The 19,393-nt window shown below is 40.6% G+C and overlaps 1 protein-coding gene across 5 annotated transcripts in view; it reads left to right on the top strand.

The window, feature by feature from the left end:
• LOC124249818 (zinc finger protein 850-like) overlaps window positions 1-11,620 on the top strand; it is a 32,647-nt gene extending 21,027 nt beyond the window's left edge. For all 5 annotated transcript variants that reach the window (XM_046681233.1, XM_046681235.1, XM_046681234.1 and 2 more), the window contains one exon: window positions 10,087-11,620. In XM_046681233.1, the coding sequence (XP_046537189.1) occupies window positions 10,087-11,279 (1,193 nt within the window). In that variant the 3' untranslated portion in view covers window positions 11,280-11,620. The remainder of the gene's footprint in view (window positions 1-10,086) is intronic.
• The last annotated feature ends 7,773 nt before the right edge of the window (window positions 11,621-19,393 follow it).

Genomic DNA, 19,393 nt, shown 5'->3' with positions numbered 1-19,393 from the left:
AGTACCATGCTGTACATTACATCCCCAGGACTTATTTATTTTATAACTGGAAGTTTGCACCCTTTACCCACATCACCTACCCACCCCCAACTCCCACTTCTGGTAACCACTGATATGTTCTCTGTAGTATCTATGAGCTTGGTTTTTTTTTTAGATTCTGCATATAAGTGAGATCATATAGTATTTGTCTTTCTCTGTCTGACTTATTTCACTTAGCAATAATGCCCTCAAGGGCCATCCATGTCATTGAATGCCACAGTTTCCGTTTGATGGCTGAAGTAATGTCCTCTGTGTCTGTGTGTGTGCATGTGCGCGTATATGTACCACATCTTCTTTATCCATTCTTCCATCAGTGGACAGTTAGGATGTTTCCATGTCTTGGCTTTTGTAATTATTTGCTGTGAAATTATTTGCTGTGATTAACATGGGAGTGCAAATATCTTTTCGAGTTAGTGTTTTCATTTTCTTCAGATAAATACCCAGAAGTGGAATTACTGGATCATATGGTAGTTCTGTTTTTAGGGGTTTTTTTTGGTGAGGAAGGTTGGCCCTGAGCTAACATCTGTTGCCAGTCTTCCTCTTTTTGCTTGAGGAAGATTATCGTTGAGCTAACATCTGTGCCAATCTTCCTCTGTTTTTGTGGGATGGCAACCACGGCGTGGCTTGATGAGTGGTGCTAGGTCCGCGCCCAGGATCTGAACCTGTGAACCCCGGGCCCCCAAAGCAGAACATGTGAAGTTAACCACTACACCACCACGCTGGCCCCAAAAAGAATTTTTTAATCATGATTATGAACTCATAGATTTAAAAAATATTTGATGTTTTCTCAGTTATTACAGTACTGCTATTATTCTTAAATCCATGGTCAAATTGTCCCATCTTTGACCATTGGGAGCCTTTTCAAATTGATTCCTGAGTCCTTTTGACATGACCCTAGGAGTCTTTGATAGCTTCTTTGCTTTTCCAATGTGCCACTGTGCTCCAGGCTTATAATATACATTTCCTGCCCTGTCCCTGAGATGCTCCAAAGAGCCCTGATTCTTTGGAGTGAGAAATGGTATTTAGAAACAGCAGCTAGTCATTAGCCTGCTTGTGCTGCTGGATTGCTCATTGTTTCTAAGACTTCAATGGATGGAACTAGGAAATATTTAGGAAAAAACCACATCATGACTGCATTTTCATATTTCTAATTCATCCATTGACTTTTAAATTTCAATTATTATTTTATTTTTAGAAGTTCCATTTAGATCTTTAAAAGAATTTCGCCTGGTCATTTTGTTTATCAGTTGTTATATTCTCACTTTTTTTAAAAAAGAAACTTTTAGTTTTACATTTACTGAAAAGTTGTGAAGATAGTACAGAAGATTCCCATATAACCCACACAATTTCCCATTATTAACGTCTTTCATGTGTACATTTGTCACAATTAATGAACCAATACTCTTCCATTATTATTAACGAAAGCCCATGCTTGGCTCAGATGTTCTTAGTTTTTACCTAATGTCCCTTTTTCTGTTCCAGGACACCACATACATCTAGTTGTCATGTCTCCTTAGGCTCCTCTTGGCTGTGCCAGTTTCTCAGACGTGTTTGTGACAGTTTTGAGGAGTCCTGGTCAGGTATTTTATAGATTGTCCCTCATTGAGACTTGTCGGGTACTTTTTGTGTGATTAGACTGGGTTATGGATGTTGGGGAGGAAGACCATAGACGTAGAGTGCCATTCTCATCATGTCCTCTCACAGGCGCGTACAAACAACACGACTTCACATTGATGTTGACCTTGATCACCTGGCTGCAGTAGCGTTTGTCAGGTTTCTCCACTGCAAAGTTACTCTTTCTTCCTCCCTTTCTGTACTCTAGTTTTTGGAAGGAAGACACTATGCACAATCCACACTTAAGGAATGGGAGTTATATTTTAACTCCTTGGGCAGAGAATCTAAATAAGTTATTTAGAATTCTTCTGCACAGGAGATTTGTCTATTCTCCATTTATGTATTTATTCATTTATTATATCAGTATGAACTCATTTTATACTTTGAATTATAAGTTTAATACCACTTTATTTACTTTGTTACTCAGATTATTCCAACTTTGACGATCGGGAGCTCTTTCACTTGGCTTCTGTGTCCTTTGGACGTACCCCATCATTGTGGGTTTTCAGGAGCACTTCCTTACTTGGGAATACAAGATGCTCCAGGCCCCCCATGTATATTTCCTGTCCCAGTCCTAGAATCAGCAATTTCTTCAAGGAACCTGGTTCCATTTATTGGAGAATATTATTAGAAATCAAGATCTGGGTACTTGATGTACTTGTCAGTACTTGGGTACTTTCTCACTTTTTTGACTTCATCTTTAAAATATATATATATATATTTCATATAGTGAATTATATTATTTCTCTCTTAGTATCTGAAGTGGCTGCTGGCCTCAATCTTTTCTTTGTTATTTCTGCTAATGCTCATTTTGGTGGTTTATTTCTGCTAGTCTTTGGTTACTTTTCATTGTGAATTTCTGTGTGGCTGAATTTGATGGGGGGGAGGATCTTGAAGAATCTGGGTTGGAAACATTCCTTTAGAAAATTATTTGTTTCTTCCAGAGACCAGGACTACTTTTTAATTAACTTCTCAGCTTGAGGTGTCCCTGAGAGGTACTGTAAATTCAAACCCCAGTCTTATGTGAGGACAGACCTTTATTAATTCCCAGGTGAGACTTTTTTGGTGCTGGTGGGGAAATCTAGAACCATGGCAGAGGAAAGCACATTACTTGTCAGCTCCCTTGTCTGGCAGGAGACTTTCTTCCTAGCTCACTCTTTACTTCTGGCTGTGGCTTCTTTGCAGTTCTGGGTTTTATGCTGTGGTCTCAGGTTTAGTGCTTAACCTTGCAGGTTTTGAGTCTTAACCTCTTCTTCGCGTGGATATTAACCCACAAAACGCTTGGTTTCCCCTGTTGAGCTTTCCCCCCAAGATAGCTTCAGTGTTTGCATTTGCTTGCCACTCCAGTTTCAGTTTTCTTTTCTGTGTTTTGTATGTTCATACTGTTTTTGTCCTTAGGGATTTCCCTTACTTTCTTGGAAGCTCACCAGAAGGTTTAAAGATACGTTTGTTTGACACATCCAGCATTTGGGTGTTTTGCAACACAGACTGCTTTTCATAACAGATAGTGTACCATATTGCCAGAAGTGGAGGTTGCAATGGGAGAGATGAGTAAGAATGTTAGTACCAGCAATGTTTGCAAAATACTAGACACAATCTAAATGTCCATGAACAGTCAAATAGATCAATAAATCACCCAACTTCTATTGTATGCTATGTAAAACCAAAATTGTCAGGAAATGAATGAATTATAACTAATGTATCAATTTGACCATAAGAAAGTCACAGAAAACCAGAAGTATGATGCTGTTTATATAATATTCAAATTTTGTTAAACTGCACAGTATTTTAAATAATGATTCATATATATATAGTAAATAATAAAAAAGAAAAGGAATGAGAAATACGAAGTTCAAAATAGTGGTACCTGTAGGGTACAGGAAAGTGGGAACGATTTGCTTTAGGAGGGATATACCGAGAGCATCAATAATATTTGTAATGTTTTATTTTTTTAAGCTTAGTGATGGATACATGGTGTTCATTTCATTATTCTTCATACCTTTTTTATATATCTATATACAAATGCACAAACCACTCTTGTTTATATGTATTTCTTAACAAAAAATACTTTCTGACTACTTTTAGTGAAGCTAAAAGTAGGAATAAGGTGGGCAGCTGGGATGCTGTATTAGTAACTCACACACAAATAATGATAGATTAGACTAGGGGTCAGCAGACTAGGTATGGCCTGTGAGCCAGCGGCCTGTAAATAAAGTTTTACGGGAACGTAGCTACATCTGTTCATTATATGTTGTCTGTTGCTACTTTTGTGCTGCCGTGGCTGAGTTGAGCAGTTACAGTGGAGACTGTATGGCTTGCAAGCCTAACATATTTACCATCTGGCTCTTTAAGAAAAAGTTTGCTGATACCTATGATGTTAACAGTAGAAATGTTGAGAAAATTAGATCTGGGATATTTTTCAAAGGTTCAGCCAACAGGATCAGTAGTAGTTGGATATGTGATCCTCTGGCAGAGTGGAGGGGGTGGAGCTGGAAATCACCAGCATATGGATAGTTTATAAAACCATAGGACTGAATTAGATCACTTGGTAAATGAATGAAATACCGAGAGGAGAAGAGGTCAAGGATCATGCTCTGAGACGTTCCTCCACTTGGAAGGCAGGAAAGCAGGGTGGTACATTAGGTTGGCCAGTGTTCTAGTTTGCCTGAGACTGGAGTTTTCCAGGATGTGGGACTTTTCAGTGCTGTAATCAGGACAGTCCCAGGCAAACCAAGATAGTTGGTCACCCTAGATGGTATCTTAAAGGAGACTAAGACAGACTGGTGAGTAAAGTAGGAAAATGACCAAGGAAAGAATGGGTGTACAGTAAGTCAGCTGCCACATGGTGCTGGCAGAAGGGTGACTGACCACTAGATTTAACAAAAGGGAGGGTTTTGGTGGTCTTAGAGGGTTTTTCAGGGGAGTTATGAAACAAAAATCATTCCTGATTGAAATTACTTTGAAAAAATTATAAGAGAGTTCTGGGAAAATGGTGGCAGTGGATGTGTAATGTTTTTGCTTTCCTTGAATCTTCCCCATCTCCCACCAAACAAAACAAACAAACCAAATAGGAAAGCAACTAAGAGAGCAAAAAACAAGTCCGCAGGTAACATCTACATCAACGTTAAGTGACAAGTCATCCCCTTGAACCCTAAAAGAGGCTTAATTGAGAATAAACTGACAACCCCAAGATCCTTTTGGTGTCTGGAGCTTTTATGGGATGAAGTAGAAGCAAAGTGAGGGAGAGTCTGACAGCTATGAGAAGAAGAGAACCCTCAAATCACAACTTTACAGACACTTCATCAAAGAGGATATATGGATGGCAAATAAACACATGAAAAGATGTTCAACGTTGTTAGCTATTGGGAAGATGCACATTAAAGCCATGATGAGGTACTACTGTGCACCTATTAGATTGGCTAAAATAAAACATACTGCCCTTACCAAGTGTTGACAAGGGTATTGAGCAACTGGAACTCACATACATTGCTAGAGGGAATGCAAAATGGCCCAGTCACTTTGGAGGATTGTTTGGCAATTTCTTATGAAGTTAAACACACATGACCCAGCAATCCTCATGAATACCCCAGAGAAATGGAAACTTATGTTTACAGAAAAGCCTATACATGGTATTTGTAGTAAGCTCTGTTCATGATTGCCCCAAACTGAAAACACTGCAAATGTCCTTCAACAAGTGAGTGGCATATCCTTACAATGGAATGCTACTCAATAAAAAGAAATGAACTATAAGTACATGAAGCAACTTGCAAGGATCTCAAGGGCATTATGCTGAGTGGGAAACATTGTGTAAAGGTTACTGTGTAATTCCATTTATATAATAATCTGGAAATGAAAAAAATATAGAGATAGAGAACAGATCAGTGTTTCCCAGGGATTAGGGACATGGGAGGGAGTGGTATAAAGGGATAGCGGAGGGAGTTTTAGGGGGTGATGGAACTATTCTGTATCATTATTGTGCTTACATGAATCTCTACACATATTAAAACCTTAGAACTGTACCCAAGAAAGCTTTACTGTATGTTAATTTAAAATTTTCAAAAAGTTAATTAAAAGCAGTAGCAAAAGATTGTAGTTTAACCTTGTACAAAATTGCTTTAAGATAAAAGAGAGGGGCTGCCTCTGGCCGAGTGGTTAAGTTTGCACACTCTGCTTCAGCGCCCCAGGGTTTCACCAGTTTGGATCCTGGGTGTGGAGCTGGTACCGCTCATCAGGCCATGCTGAGGAGGCATCCCATATAGCACAATCAGAAAGACATACAACTAGAATATACAACTATGTACTGGAGGGCTTTGGGGAAAAGAAGAAGGGGGAAAAAAGATCAGCAACAGATGTTAGCTCAGGTGCCAGTCTTTGAAAAAGATAAAAGATAATAAGGAATAAAACATTTCCTATAAACAATGAAAGGCACAGCAGCAAGTCATATCTACAAACTGTGTCATAATGTTTCAAAATTAGCTGAAAATTTCAGAAAATGGCAGACATTCTGAAAGTACAATTCTACAGAATTAGAAAAACTCAGATATGAGGTGATTGGAGAAAAAAATTGAAAAGATGGTGACATAACTTAGGAAAGAATTAGAAATAAAATAAAAAACCATTTCAGAAGTCAAGACCAAACTAGAAGGAAAATAAAAATGAAAACATGCAACAAATGATGACTTAGGAGAAATAGAAGATGGAAAAGAAAGAAAACTTCAAAATCAAGGAGAAATGAACAAGGAGAGAAAAAGGATTAGAGAGAAAAAGATAGATACAGAAAGTAGGCAATGAAGGTCAAACATCTTCATTAAGACTTCCAATAATTGTGCAATGAACAGAACAATTGCCAAAAATGATTCAAGATAACTTTACTAAAATTAAGAAGAAAAGGATTGAAAGTTTGTTTTGAAAGAGTACACCATGTGACCAGGAAAATCATACCTTTGGCATCTAAGCATAAAGACCAGTCACTTGAAAGGAAAGGAAAATCAGATTATCATCTGGCCTTTGTATAGGAAAGCTTTATTCCAGAAGATGATGTATATTTTTCTGTTTAAGTTATACAAAGACATAAATTTTGAGCTAAGAATTTTACATCTAGCCAAATTGTTATATACATGCAGAAACTTAGGTGATATCGTTTCCCTAACCCCTTCCTGAGGAATCAACCAGAAAGTGAGCTTCAGAAAACTGAAATAGACATAAACCTAAAGACTAGGTCAGCATTAAATATATAGTAACCTGTATATCTAATACCAAGTGGTGGTATTAAGGAAGAGAGTATAATATTGTTACTTAGATATAGTAGATGTGTGGCTATAATTCCCCAGGAAGTAGGGTAAGAATGTGGGGAGTGTATGAAAGATACAATAAGCTTGCAAATTACCTTATAGATATTAACAGGGAGTAATTATTTTAAATCAGGCTAGGGGAGGGAGAAGAGATTAATAATTATTTTCAGTGTTTCTCATATTAGGAAACCAGTAGATAATAGCAAAAAAGAAAAAAAAGGGACAACAGTTATTATATAAATTTATTAGGATAAAAATAACCATTGGATCAAAACTGTAAACTTGACCAAATATGAAAAGATATAGCCCCAAATAGAGAATAAGTAAAATGGTATACATCGTATAAAAGAGTGTATATAAAGGATATGGATGTGTGCATGCTCAAGTGTTTGTTTCATAAATCAAAATGATAGAACTAAGGCCAAACACTGGTTATATAAAATATGCTGCTATTTACCAAAAACAGGAAGGATATTATATATATATATATTTTTTTTTTCTTTTTGCTTGAGGAAGATTTGCCCTGAGCTAACATCTGTGCCAGTCTTCCTCTATTTTGTGTGTGAGTTGCTGCCACAGCATGGCCACTGATGAGTGGTGTAGGTCTGCATCCGGGAACCAAACCTGGGCAGCCAGAGAGGAGCGCGCTGAACTTAACCACTAGGCATCAGGGCCAACCCCCGATATTGTATTGTTTTAAAAGTCTTTTTAGTTGTTTGCTACAAGAGGTGGGCAAAGGAGTAGGATGAAGAGGACTTCTTTCACCATACTTTGTTTTGTAGATTTGAGTTGGGAACTATATAAATATATTACATAATTATAAAACAAAAGTAACTTAAAAAAAATCCCTGAAACCAAAAGAGAAATGAAGTAACTCAATCTAAAAGTTGGTTGGTAGCCAGTGGTTATATATCCTAAGAACAAAAGAAATGACAAAAAAACCCCACCTTACATTGTTTTTAAAAAGTAACCGTATTAGTGATAGCAGTGTTGATATTGTTATTCTGAGAATGTGGTGTGTGTAATGTGGAATAAAATAAATGAGCAATTTACTTGGAGTCTTTTAAAATCAAGACTTTCAGTATGGGAGAAAGGAAAGGGAACACTGGTAACGTTAAGTAAAAGCCCGGTAATCCTGAATATGAATTGGGAGGATTACTTTGAGCTCAAGCTGTATTTTATCTTTAACTATACGTCTTGTAGATTAAAGGTAATGATCCACAGAGCGGGGTTCTGAAATGCTGGTCTGTCTGAATCCTGTGTCCTTACTAAATCTCCTTACTATTTGACTTTGATCCATTTTGCAGCTTTTACTATCAAGTCACTTACTGCTAGGGACTTTGCCTGAGTTACTGTTTCAAGGACAAACTTTATAGCATCTGCACCAAATGATAGTTTCATTGAATCCACAAAACGTATCATACTGTAGTCACAGCAGTATTTGTGTTGTAATCATTCTGTACTCAACTCAGCATTTTAGAATTTTCTGTCTCCTCCATTGCCCAGATTGCCATTCGCCATTATTTCCTTCTGCTTACATCCAGCATGCCCTTTGTTGTAGAGTTCCTAGTGCCCCAGTCTCCTCAGACTCATTCTGCCAAATAGTTGGCAATTCTAGTCTCCCAACGTTCTCAAGTCTCTCTGCTCAACATTACATAGCCCTGTTATTACGTTTCAACCTGTTCTAATGCCTGGAGAAAAGAAGTTTTCTGGGAAGTAAAAATACAGTGGTCTTGGACAGAAAGGAGTGGAAGGGAGGCCCTGAGAAAGGGTTTGGAGGAACAAAATAGACTGTGTATTGGAAGGAAGGCTGAGGAATACTACAAATTCAAGTGAAGGTTAGAAGAAAAGGCACCTCAGTATAGTGGTTGAAATAGGGAAACAAAAGATAGTCGTGTCTATACATAAATGGCAGTGAGCATTGGGAGAGGTATATATGTAAAGGGAGAAAAAATTGGCTGGATGGGAAGTTAGGTGGATATAATAGCGTTTTTCCACTTGTACTGTTTAATAATCTAGCTTTGGTTATGATTTTGTTTTAGTCTCTGAGGGAACTGATGAAGTAAAGAGCATATATCATCTTTTCAGTGATATGGGAGAGATTAAAATCAGAGACAGATGTTTCTATTCTAACTATTCTATAATTATAAATAGAAATGAATATTATAATTCTTAAATACCTTTCCTAGTTCCATATCTATATAATATTTCCCTTTATCCCTATAATAATTCTCTTTCATTAATGCAGTGATTCATTCATTAAACAATTATCTATGGAACCCCTTTTATGAGTAAGATGTTGGTTATTCTGTGTTGAGTGAAACAGCCATTGCTCCTGCCCCTCAAGAGCTTTAACAGGAAGAAAATAAAAGATTACATATGAATAAATGATTGTATAATTCTAAAATCCAGAAAATTGCAACGAGAGAAAATACTAGATGAGATAGAATGAAGAAGTGAATTTAAATACGGTTGTCTAGCTCAACCTTTCTAAGGAAGAGCCTTATAGTATGCTACGAAGCCAGCCATGCAAAGAGCCAAGTTTAGAGAATTTCTAACAAATTAAACAGTCTGTGGAAAATTTTGAAAAGTAAATTTCAGATGCTCACAGGTGATGACTGGTACATAATGAACAGTGGGGAGAAGTGTGTTGACAAGATGTTGGATAGGATTTTGATTGAGGTATGCCAAAGAAAAGATGAGATTACAGAAGATCTCATAAACTGTGGTAAGGAGTTTGGATTTTATCCTAAGTACAACTGGAAACCATTGAAGAATTCTAGGTGGGATTCTTAAATTTGGTGCAATATCAGAATTGGCTGGTTGAATGTATTAAAAATAGGAAACCCAAGACCTATTGGTGTAAATTCTTACTTAGGTGATTGACATCCAATTTTTTAATAGACTATGTGATTCTGATGTACACCTGAATTTAGAAACTACTGACTTAACCTGTTTTCCTGACAACCTCCCTCTTCTTTAAGTGTTTATGCTCTTGACCTCTTTTTCAAATTGAAGGTCATGTACACCATCTTTACTTCTTATGGACATTATTTTCAGCTTTTCCCCTATTTCTACCATAGAAGTTTTATTTCACCCCAAAGAGGAAACACTATGTGTTTACTTTCTGGTTATCTTTCAGACTTGGAGTTCAGATGTAAGACCAAGGAATTGTTTCTGCAAAAAGAAATCTGTGAAGTAACATCATCCCAATGGATAATAATGGAAAAAAGTTATAGCTTCTTGGGCTCCAGTATCAGAGATGACTGGGAATGCAAAGGCCAGTTTGAGAGGCAAGAGATAAATCAGGAGGGATATTTGGGGCAAGCATTAATGACTTATGAAAAAATGCCAACTTTCAGCCTGCAGACATCTCTTACTCTACATCGGCACATTTATCCTGGAGAGAAATTCTGTAAATTCAATGACTGTGAGAAGGCCTTTATTTATGGCTCAAAACTTATACAACAGCAAGGAATTCATATTGGTGAGAAACCATATAAATGTAAGGAATGTGGGAAGGTCTTTAGTCATTTTTCCTATCTTACTGAACATCAGAGAATTCATACTGGTGAGAAGCACTATGAATGTAAGGAATGTGGGAAAGCTTTTATTCGTGGCTCACATCTTATTCAACATCAGAGAATTCATACAGATGAGAAACCCTTTGAATGTCAGGAATGTGGGAAGGCCTTTAGACAGTCTGCACACCTTACTCGACATCAGAGGATTCATACTGGTGACAAGCCTTATAAATGTAAGGAATGTGGGAAATCTTTTATTTGTGGCTCAGAACTCACTCGACATCAGAGAATCCATACTGGTGAGAAACCCTATGGTTGTAAGGAATGTGGGAAGGCTTTTAGATTGCGTTCACAACTTGGTCAACATCAGCGACTTCATACTGGTGAGAAACCTTACCAATGTAGGGAATGTGGGAAAGCCTTTCTTCGTGGCTCACAACTTACTGAACACCAGAGAATTCATCCTGGTATGAAACACTATGAATGTAAGGAATGTGGGAAGGCCTTTATTTGTGGTTCCCAACTTTTTCAGCATCACCAAATTCATACTGGTGAGAAATCCTATGAGTGTGCACAATGTGGGAAGGCCTTTATTTGTGCCTCACAACTTACTCAACATCAGCGAATTCATACTGCCAAGAAACCCTATAAATGCAAGGAATGTGGGAAAGCTTTTGTCCGTGGCTCAGAACTTACCCGACATCATAGCATTCATACAGGTGAGAAACCCTATGAATGTAAGGAGTGTGGGAAGGCCTTCAGACAGTCAGCACACCTTACTCAACATCAGAGAGTTCATAATCTAACATAATTACTGCAGGAAACCCTGTGTTTGCCATTCCTTTGTCAGAGATCATCAGATTTCATGTGACAGTAAAATACAGTGGAGGTGTCAATTCCTTTTATCTGATATTTAGTTTATTCAGAATCAGAAAATTTAATACTGAAAAAAATTGATAATGAATGTAGAAAAGTTTTCTAGCATTATTCAAACCTTGCAATTCTACAGATTCACACTAGAGAACGTAGTAAATGAGGACAGGCTACCATTTACTCTTTATGTGACATTAGGCAAATTGTTTAACTTCTCTATGCTTAAATTTATTAATTGGTAAACTGTTGATAGTAATAGCATCTATTTGTAATAAAGAGTCTGACTCCAGTTTTGATGTTTGCTGCTTTTTAAGCCTCACCTTCTCTATCCTCTTTGTCCACATGTCTGGAAAGGCTGACAGGAAAGCCTGTGTACACCTCCTTTGGAGTCAGTGGGAAATTTAAACTTTGCAAAGTCCAGCCCACATCCAGTCCCACCCTGTATAAAAGCCAACCTGTTCTCTCTGCCTTGCTCAAGCCGCTCCATACCTGCTTGTGTGGGCCCTGCTCTGCCCAGGGGCCCCTTTTGTGAGTAACAAACCTTCAGAATCTCTTGATGTGTGGAGTGTCATCAGCCTCAACATTCAGTGTAAAATTGAGAGGAAGGTCAATCCTGACTCTGTGAAGTGACCACAAATTAATTTGTGTAGCTGGCAGGACAGTCTCTAGGCTATGGCCACCACTACTTGGAGATGTTTCTTCTCTTGCGTTTGGCTTACTAGCTGGTGCACACCACTTTAAATAGTGTGGGAGATGGCTCGGCTGCTTGCTGGCAAGGTCATGCTTTGAGTTGTGCTGCTCTCTGCTGCATTTGCTGAGTCCTACAGAGCCTCTGTTATAGATTTAATCTATAACTGATTAAATCTGTTATAGTTAGAAGTCTTGATAATTGGTATTAGGGATGGGTATGGGATTGGGGTCCTCCTTAACGTGGCCTTGTGTTGTGTGTCTTGGCATGGATACATCTATGTGTGTCTTAGAATTTTGTGTCTTGGTTCCAGCATATGCTGTAACTGATGCTGGCTAAGGGGAATGACTCTTATTCTGTGACTGCTGGTTGTGTGTCTCAAGCAGGCACTGGCCCCTGTTCTATAGAAATAAGAGAAAGAGTGATACTCCGTACAATATACGCACCCACCAGCTGGTTGCTTGTGAAAGAGCAGTCGTTTGAGAGTGAAAAAGCAGACATGTGGTTTGCTGAGGTCTCTACTCTTAAGAGCAGACGGCCGACTAAGAGCTTTAAGTATTTCTGCTGCTGCTCCCCAGGACTCAGGAACAACAAAGATCTTGATCCTCAGGGTTATTTGGAAAAACACCTATGGTGTCCTGTGGCACAGATACTTTTTAACAGATCCTACTACTGAAGTTAGTCCCCATTTCAAAGTTTCCAGGGCTGCCCTCTACCACTGCAGAACCCCCACCAAAAGACCTGGTATTGGTAACACTGATCTGGGCTTCACATCCCAATAAGACCCCAAGGAGCTCCAGGTTCTTCCATGACAAACTTTACAGAACATCCAGTCCCTTCCTTGCCCAAACCTAGTCTCTGAAGTGTAGGACCCACTGCCCCATTCCCTAACCTGGGTCAATGGCAATCTCCCTAGCCTCGTAGGGACATAGCATGCCCTTGGGACCCCAGCCACCACCCACAGATAATTGACCCTGTGCAACTGTGGTGGTCCACTGGTCACCACACAATGTGTAACCTTTTACAGCCTTTATTGATACCAGTTTCCAAATCATGGTGATGCCCAGAAACCCCACGAAATTTAAAGGAGACCCTCACTGTGTGGGCATTACTGGACATAAAATTAAAGGCAAACAAGTCCACCTTACCTTGACCACTGGCACAATAACTTTGCCTGATTTTTCAGTGGCCATGTCTTACACCCTCTTTGGATTTTCCATTATTGGGATAGATGCTCTAACTGGTCATGTGGCCCATTAAAATAAAATTAAAACTCTGGCCCTTAATGTTGGCCTGACCAAATGGAATCTCATGGATCTGCCCCAATTCATCAAAGTTTTGATATCGCCCAATATAGATTGAAACAGGGTCTTAGATCAGGTAATTATCCTATTTCTCCATCTTACAGCCCAATTTGGTCTGTCTTAAACCTGGAAAGAATGAATGGTGCCTTACAGTAGATTAACACAATGTTAATGTCATCCCACCCATTAAAATGGGACCTAACATAACTGAAATGACCAAAAGGGTACAAGTTTTTAGTTATAAGCTAAGTTCTGGGGATCTACTGTACAGCACAGTGACTAATAGTAATGCTATTTTGTATACATGAAATTTGCTGAGAGAGTAAATCTAAGTGTTCTCACCACACGTGCACACATACACAGGTAAGTATGTGAGGTGATGGATGTGTTGATTAACCTGATTGTGGGAATCATTTCACAATATGTATATACAGTCATGCACTGCATAATGATGATTCAGTCAACAGTGGACCACATATATGATAGTGGTCCCATAAGATTAGGACCATATAGCCTAGGTGTGTAGTAGGCTGGACCATTTAGGTTTGTGTGAGTGAACTCTATGATGCTCACACAATGATGAAATCACCTAACAATGCATTTCTCAGAACGTATTCCTGTTGTTGAGTGACATATGACTGTATATCAAATCATCACATGGTACACTTTAAATATATACAGTTTTGGGGCTGGCCCCATGTCATGGTGGTTAAATTTGGTGCACTCTGCTTTGGGGGCCTGGGTTTGTAGGTTCAGATCCCAGATGCAGACCTACACCACTCGTCAGCCATGCTGTGGCAGTGACTCACATATAAAGTAGAGGAGGATTGGCACAGATGTTAGCTCAGGGCTAATCTTCCTCAGGCCAAAAAAAAAAAAAAAGATTGACAACATATTAGCTCAGGGCGACTCTTTCTCAGCAAAAAAATAAAATATATATATGCACACATACAATTTTATGTGTCAATTATACCTTAATAAAGCTGGGGTAGGGGGGAGAAATGACCAACACCATTCCATCTTTCACTACCAAATACTTTGCTGTTATATATTTAGTTAATATGTTCCATTTAGTACCTATTTCAACAGCCTCTCAGTTCACATTCAGCTTTGAAGGGACACAATACATTTTTACTCAGTTGCCCGTGGGGTATGTAAGTAGCCTGACTATTGCACATAATCCTGCTGACAAGACCTCAATTGGATCCAGGTGTCCGTATGTTCCCAGGTATGGCGCTATATTCATGACACTCATGTTGGGATAGTCACTAGATACTGACACAGGACATACAAACATTTACTACTGCACTTACTGAGAGGGGATGGGCTATTGCTCCACATGAGGTTCAGGGGCATGTCACCTCAGTAAAGTTTTTAGGCCTCATATGGTCTGCTGAGGGCAGCTCCACCACTCATGTACTTAAAAGGCAACTTCTAACTTTATCAGGCCCAACCACTCACAAGCAAGGCCAACATCTGTTAGGTCTCTTTGGCTTTTGGAGGCAACATATTCCTGTTTACAAATATTACTAATGCTTGTTTATGCCTTCACCTGCAAACCACTGTGAATGGGAGCCCGTTACAAGAGAAGGCCCTAGAGTCAGTCCAGATGACCATATAACGTTGCTTCTTTTATTACTTCCTGGAGATTCCTTCATGGTGCAAGCTCTGGCAGCCACTTGTTATGGTTTTTGGAGTCTGTGGACCACCCATGATGGCTGTAAGTTGCCCATGGGCCTCTGGTGTAAAAAGCTGCCCACTTCAGTTCCATGTTACACACCATTAGAGCTGCAACTGCTGGCTGCATACTGGGGGGTCCTAGAAATGGAGGCTCATAGGACCTGACCCTGTGACTCTACACCCAGCTGCCCAATATGCTCTGGTCATGGAAACAGTACTCTGCAAGCTTGAGATGGCCAATGAGATCTCCTTGCTGAAGTGGAAGTGGTACCTACAGGATAGTCCCCAACCTTGCCTCTCTGGCATATCCCTCCTGCAGGAGGAAGTGACCTCCTCTGTCCTCAGTCCTTTGCCAGATGCTACCATGCTGGAAGATGTCATCCGTCTCCCAGACCCCTTGGTTACCTGGGGAGCCCCTTGGGACCAACTGAGTGAACAGCCAATGGAGTTTGTATATTTTATGGATGGTAGCACCATCATCTCACGTGATAGAACTTGCTGGAGGGCTGTTGTTTTTATTAGGGTCAGCACAATTGGCCATATTCCAGGCAGTTATCTTGGCATTGGAGGATGTCGTGTCCAACAATCCAGGATAATTGCCAATAGTCTAGCCATTTAATCCAGCCAATGGCAACAACAATTTCTCATTCAAGGCCTCCCCCTTTGGCATAATAAAGAACTTTGGGTGATTCCTTGCCTCTTAGACATCAAACATACAAATTAAGGTCACATGTGTCTCTGCCTACACCAAGGCTCAAACTGCTTAGGCCAAATTTAATGCCCAAGCTGATAGATAAGCACAAATTTTAGAGACTCAGGCCAAAATCTCCTCAGATGACACTCCAGATTCCATTTTCCTACTTCTGGTCCAGGGCCCGTGAGATACCAGAACATCGAGGAGCTTCTACCCTTACTGCTTGGGATGAATGCAAAAGTCTTTCCCTCTGTTCTGTCATGGCCAGTGTGGTAACAAGCCAATGCACTCTGTGAGAAGACCTGTCATTGACAATATAATTCTTAAGGTGCCATTCCACAGCAGTCCTGCTCCTACAGTCGCTGGCAAATGGATTTTATTAGGCCACTGCCATCCTCTGCTGGTGCTGCTCATTACGCCTTGACCATGGCGCATACCTACACTGGCATCTTACATGCCCACGCCACTAAGACATGCATGAGCTCCCTTACATGGCCTCACTAAAACACTCCATTCTCTTTGGAGTTCCAGACATTATTGACCAAGGCACTCACTTTACTTCTCAAATTACACAACCTTGGCCTCTTGAACAAGGCAGTCAATGTAACTTTCACCTTCTTCAGCCGAGGCTGCCAATCTTCTACAACACTACACCGGTTTGTTTTAACAAACCTTAGTGAAATTACAAAATCAGAGTGGCCTTCTAAATGAGTCTCCTTCCTGCTACTGGCCCTCATTGAACTAAATTCCTGGCCCTGGGGTCCTCTACTTTGTATCAAAACATATTGATAACATCTTAATTGCCTTTCCTTGCCCTCTGGTGAGACTTCACAAATCAGGGTTTTTGAAGATCACACTGAAGTAGAAAGTTCTCATTTCCCTCTTCTGTCCCTTTTGAGTCCTGTCCCCATCCCAATTTCGATGGAAGTCAGACCAAGGATGGATTGTTAACTATAATCCGTTCACTACTGAATGCCCCTCTGGGCTATCTGCTAGAGCGTTCAGGCACCCTGATGGTGATGATTTGTCTAAGCCACAAGCTTTGCCACAATTTTCAAGCTATAAAGGATATTTAATTGATAATGATCTCACTTAGGAAGATCATTGACCCAGGACCCATACCCACAATGGTGTGGAGAGCAGAGAAAGGCCAATGGAGATTAATATTGGTCAATTACCTGACCGTATTGCTGCCTAGGCAGCTGATCTTAAAGAAACCTTCACAATAGCACAACCCAACCTCTGTCCATGTATTTTTGTTGGCCACATCTTGAGACCTAAACCTCAAATACTTTCCTGGTCCTCCCTTCAAAACACTAATTTCAGCTATTAAGGATGGCTTCTTATTATCTTATGATCAAATTGCTTACTGGCAATATATTAATCTGGGTTGTCCATGTAAAAATACTGTCTAATATTTTAGCCCCCAAGGGTTATTGGTATTCTTGCCCTAGATACCTCCTCACTTCTGTTTGCATTTATTCCTCTGCCTCAGGCTTCTCCTTAATTTGACTTGCACTGTCTGCATTTTGGGGCAAAATGTAACCTTTTGGTCTGTCTCTAAACACACCGCAATGCCAATCTTATTCCTACACAAGAGTGCTGTATTCTTGCCATTGCCCTTATTCAAGTGACAACACTGGGAGTCACTGGTGCTGCCTTAGGAACCCACAATATTATACAACAAAATAAAATAACTGATGCCAGTCATGAAATGTCCAAGATAATAACCAAATGTATAATTAAAAATAGCCCCGGGGCTGGCCTGGTGGCGCAGCGGTTAAGTTTGCACATTCCGCTTTGGCAGCTCAGGGTTCGCCGGTTCGGATCCCTGGTGCGGACATGGCACCACTTGGCAAGCCATGCTGTGGTAGGTATCCCATATACAAAGTGGAGGAAGATGGGCACGAATGTTAGCTCACGGCTGACGTTCCTCGGCAAAAAAAAAAAAGAGGAGGATTGGCAGCAGATGTTAGCTCAGTGCTGATCTTCCTCAAAAAAGAAAACAAAAAACCTTAATAGCCCTCAGAGCCCTAAATGAAGGGCAACACTTCCTGGCAGCCATGGTTGCAGATAATCGTCTTGCATTAGGCTGTCTACTGGCCAGCCAGATAGACATTTGTTCCCTTAAAGGTACTGCTTGCTGCATGGGGATAAACAAACAGGCCTCCCCATCCAGGAAGAAGTGACACAGGCTACTCTGGCGGGGGAGAGAAGAGATGTTAGATCCCCACTCTCTCCCTCCCCTGTACCTGGGCTTCTGGGTCCAAAGGGGCTCATGTCCTAACAGGGGAACTTTTCCCCATTGACTGGGATGTGGGCAGTCTGTCCTGTACCACGAGCAAGCATAGCACCTTTCATCCATCCTCCAGGATAATGAACCCAAATCTTTTGGCCCCCACACTTTTTTCTCCTGAAGTTTCAACAGCCTGTTGCACCAAGTGTGTTTACTGGTGCCAGGGACCTGCTTAGAGTTACTCAGCTTGTGAGAGCCCACTGACGGTCTCTGGTCCCATTGTTGGAAGACCACGAACAGTGGCTAGGGAATAGCTTCCTTAGCTTTCTCTGAACACTTTTGTTGCATCTCTAACCTGACCCATCGGCCAAGCTCATCAGGGAAGTTAGGGGCTAAAGAGAAGGACCTGAGAATAGAAAAGCTTACATAAACAGTCTGCTAGCATCTTTCAAGAATGCCCCATGGTTTCCACTAGCACTGCCCCAGACCCACCGGCATGGCTGGTGAAGTGTCCCAGGGGCTCTGCCAGCACTTCCCAAGACCCATTAGTGACCCTCAGACTCCTGCAAACAATCTTCTAGCATTCCTCTAGAATGTTCCCCATGGACTCTGTTAGCACCTCCCAAAGGTACCCTGCAGGATTCTTAAGGCTTTTTGCTCTTCCAGAATGGCACTGTGCCTAACTGAGTAGCCTGCTTGCTGCACCAATCTGTCAGGGCTCACCTGAGCTAGAAGAGAGAGCTCTGAGCTGCCAGATGTCAGAGGAGCCAATTAAAGCAACAAACCAAAAAGGAAAGAGTTAAGCCTTTAATCACATTGCAATAGTATAAGCAAGAGATTAGAAATGGAGGAGACACCGACTCCGCCATTTCATTGCCCTTATGAAATGTACCAGTCGAGGGTCAGGTGGATCACTGCCAATGTGGGGGTCCTCTCACTGTTGAAGGAGCCCTGAACAAAAGGCTCTGACACGTCTATGGACCCTGGGATCAGAGGGAGGACAAGGAGAAAGGGTTAGGAGTGGAAAAGGTACTGGGTACTGAGTCAGAGTGGAGAAAAGTGTCTTCGAAGTTTCCCTGTCTCTGAGAAGGTTTCAGCAGAGACACCTGAAGAAGACCTCTGCTCAAGGTCTCAGATAAGGAGACTTAGGAAAGCAGGCGCCAGGGCTGGGAATGCAAATATGTGAAGAACATGACTGTCCAGGGGGCCTGAGTCCTTGACTGCAACTCCTTTCAGAAACTGCAGTGCTCTGGCGACGCACCAAGTCTGGTGTCGGGGGGACAGCTTTCCCTCAGGCCTGACACACAAAGCCTTTTAACTGCCTGTAGTTAGGCCTAAAAAATCACACAAGCTTTTAACCAGGAGCTACACTCCTCAGGTATGGCTCCTCCTCGAATTGATTGATAGGAGCTTTTAATATATTCCGGATACTAATTTTTTGTTGGTTATA

This window comes from Equus quagga, chromosome 13 (assembly GCF_021613505.1).
Source record: "Equus quagga isolate Etosha38 chromosome 13, UCLA_HA_Equagga_1.0, whole genome shotgun sequence".
Lineage (NCBI taxonomy): Eukaryota > Metazoa > Chordata > Mammalia > Perissodactyla > Equidae > Equus > Equus quagga.
The sequence above is the reverse complement of the archived record's forward strand: the minus strand, read 5'-3'. Positions and strand labels throughout refer to the sequence as shown.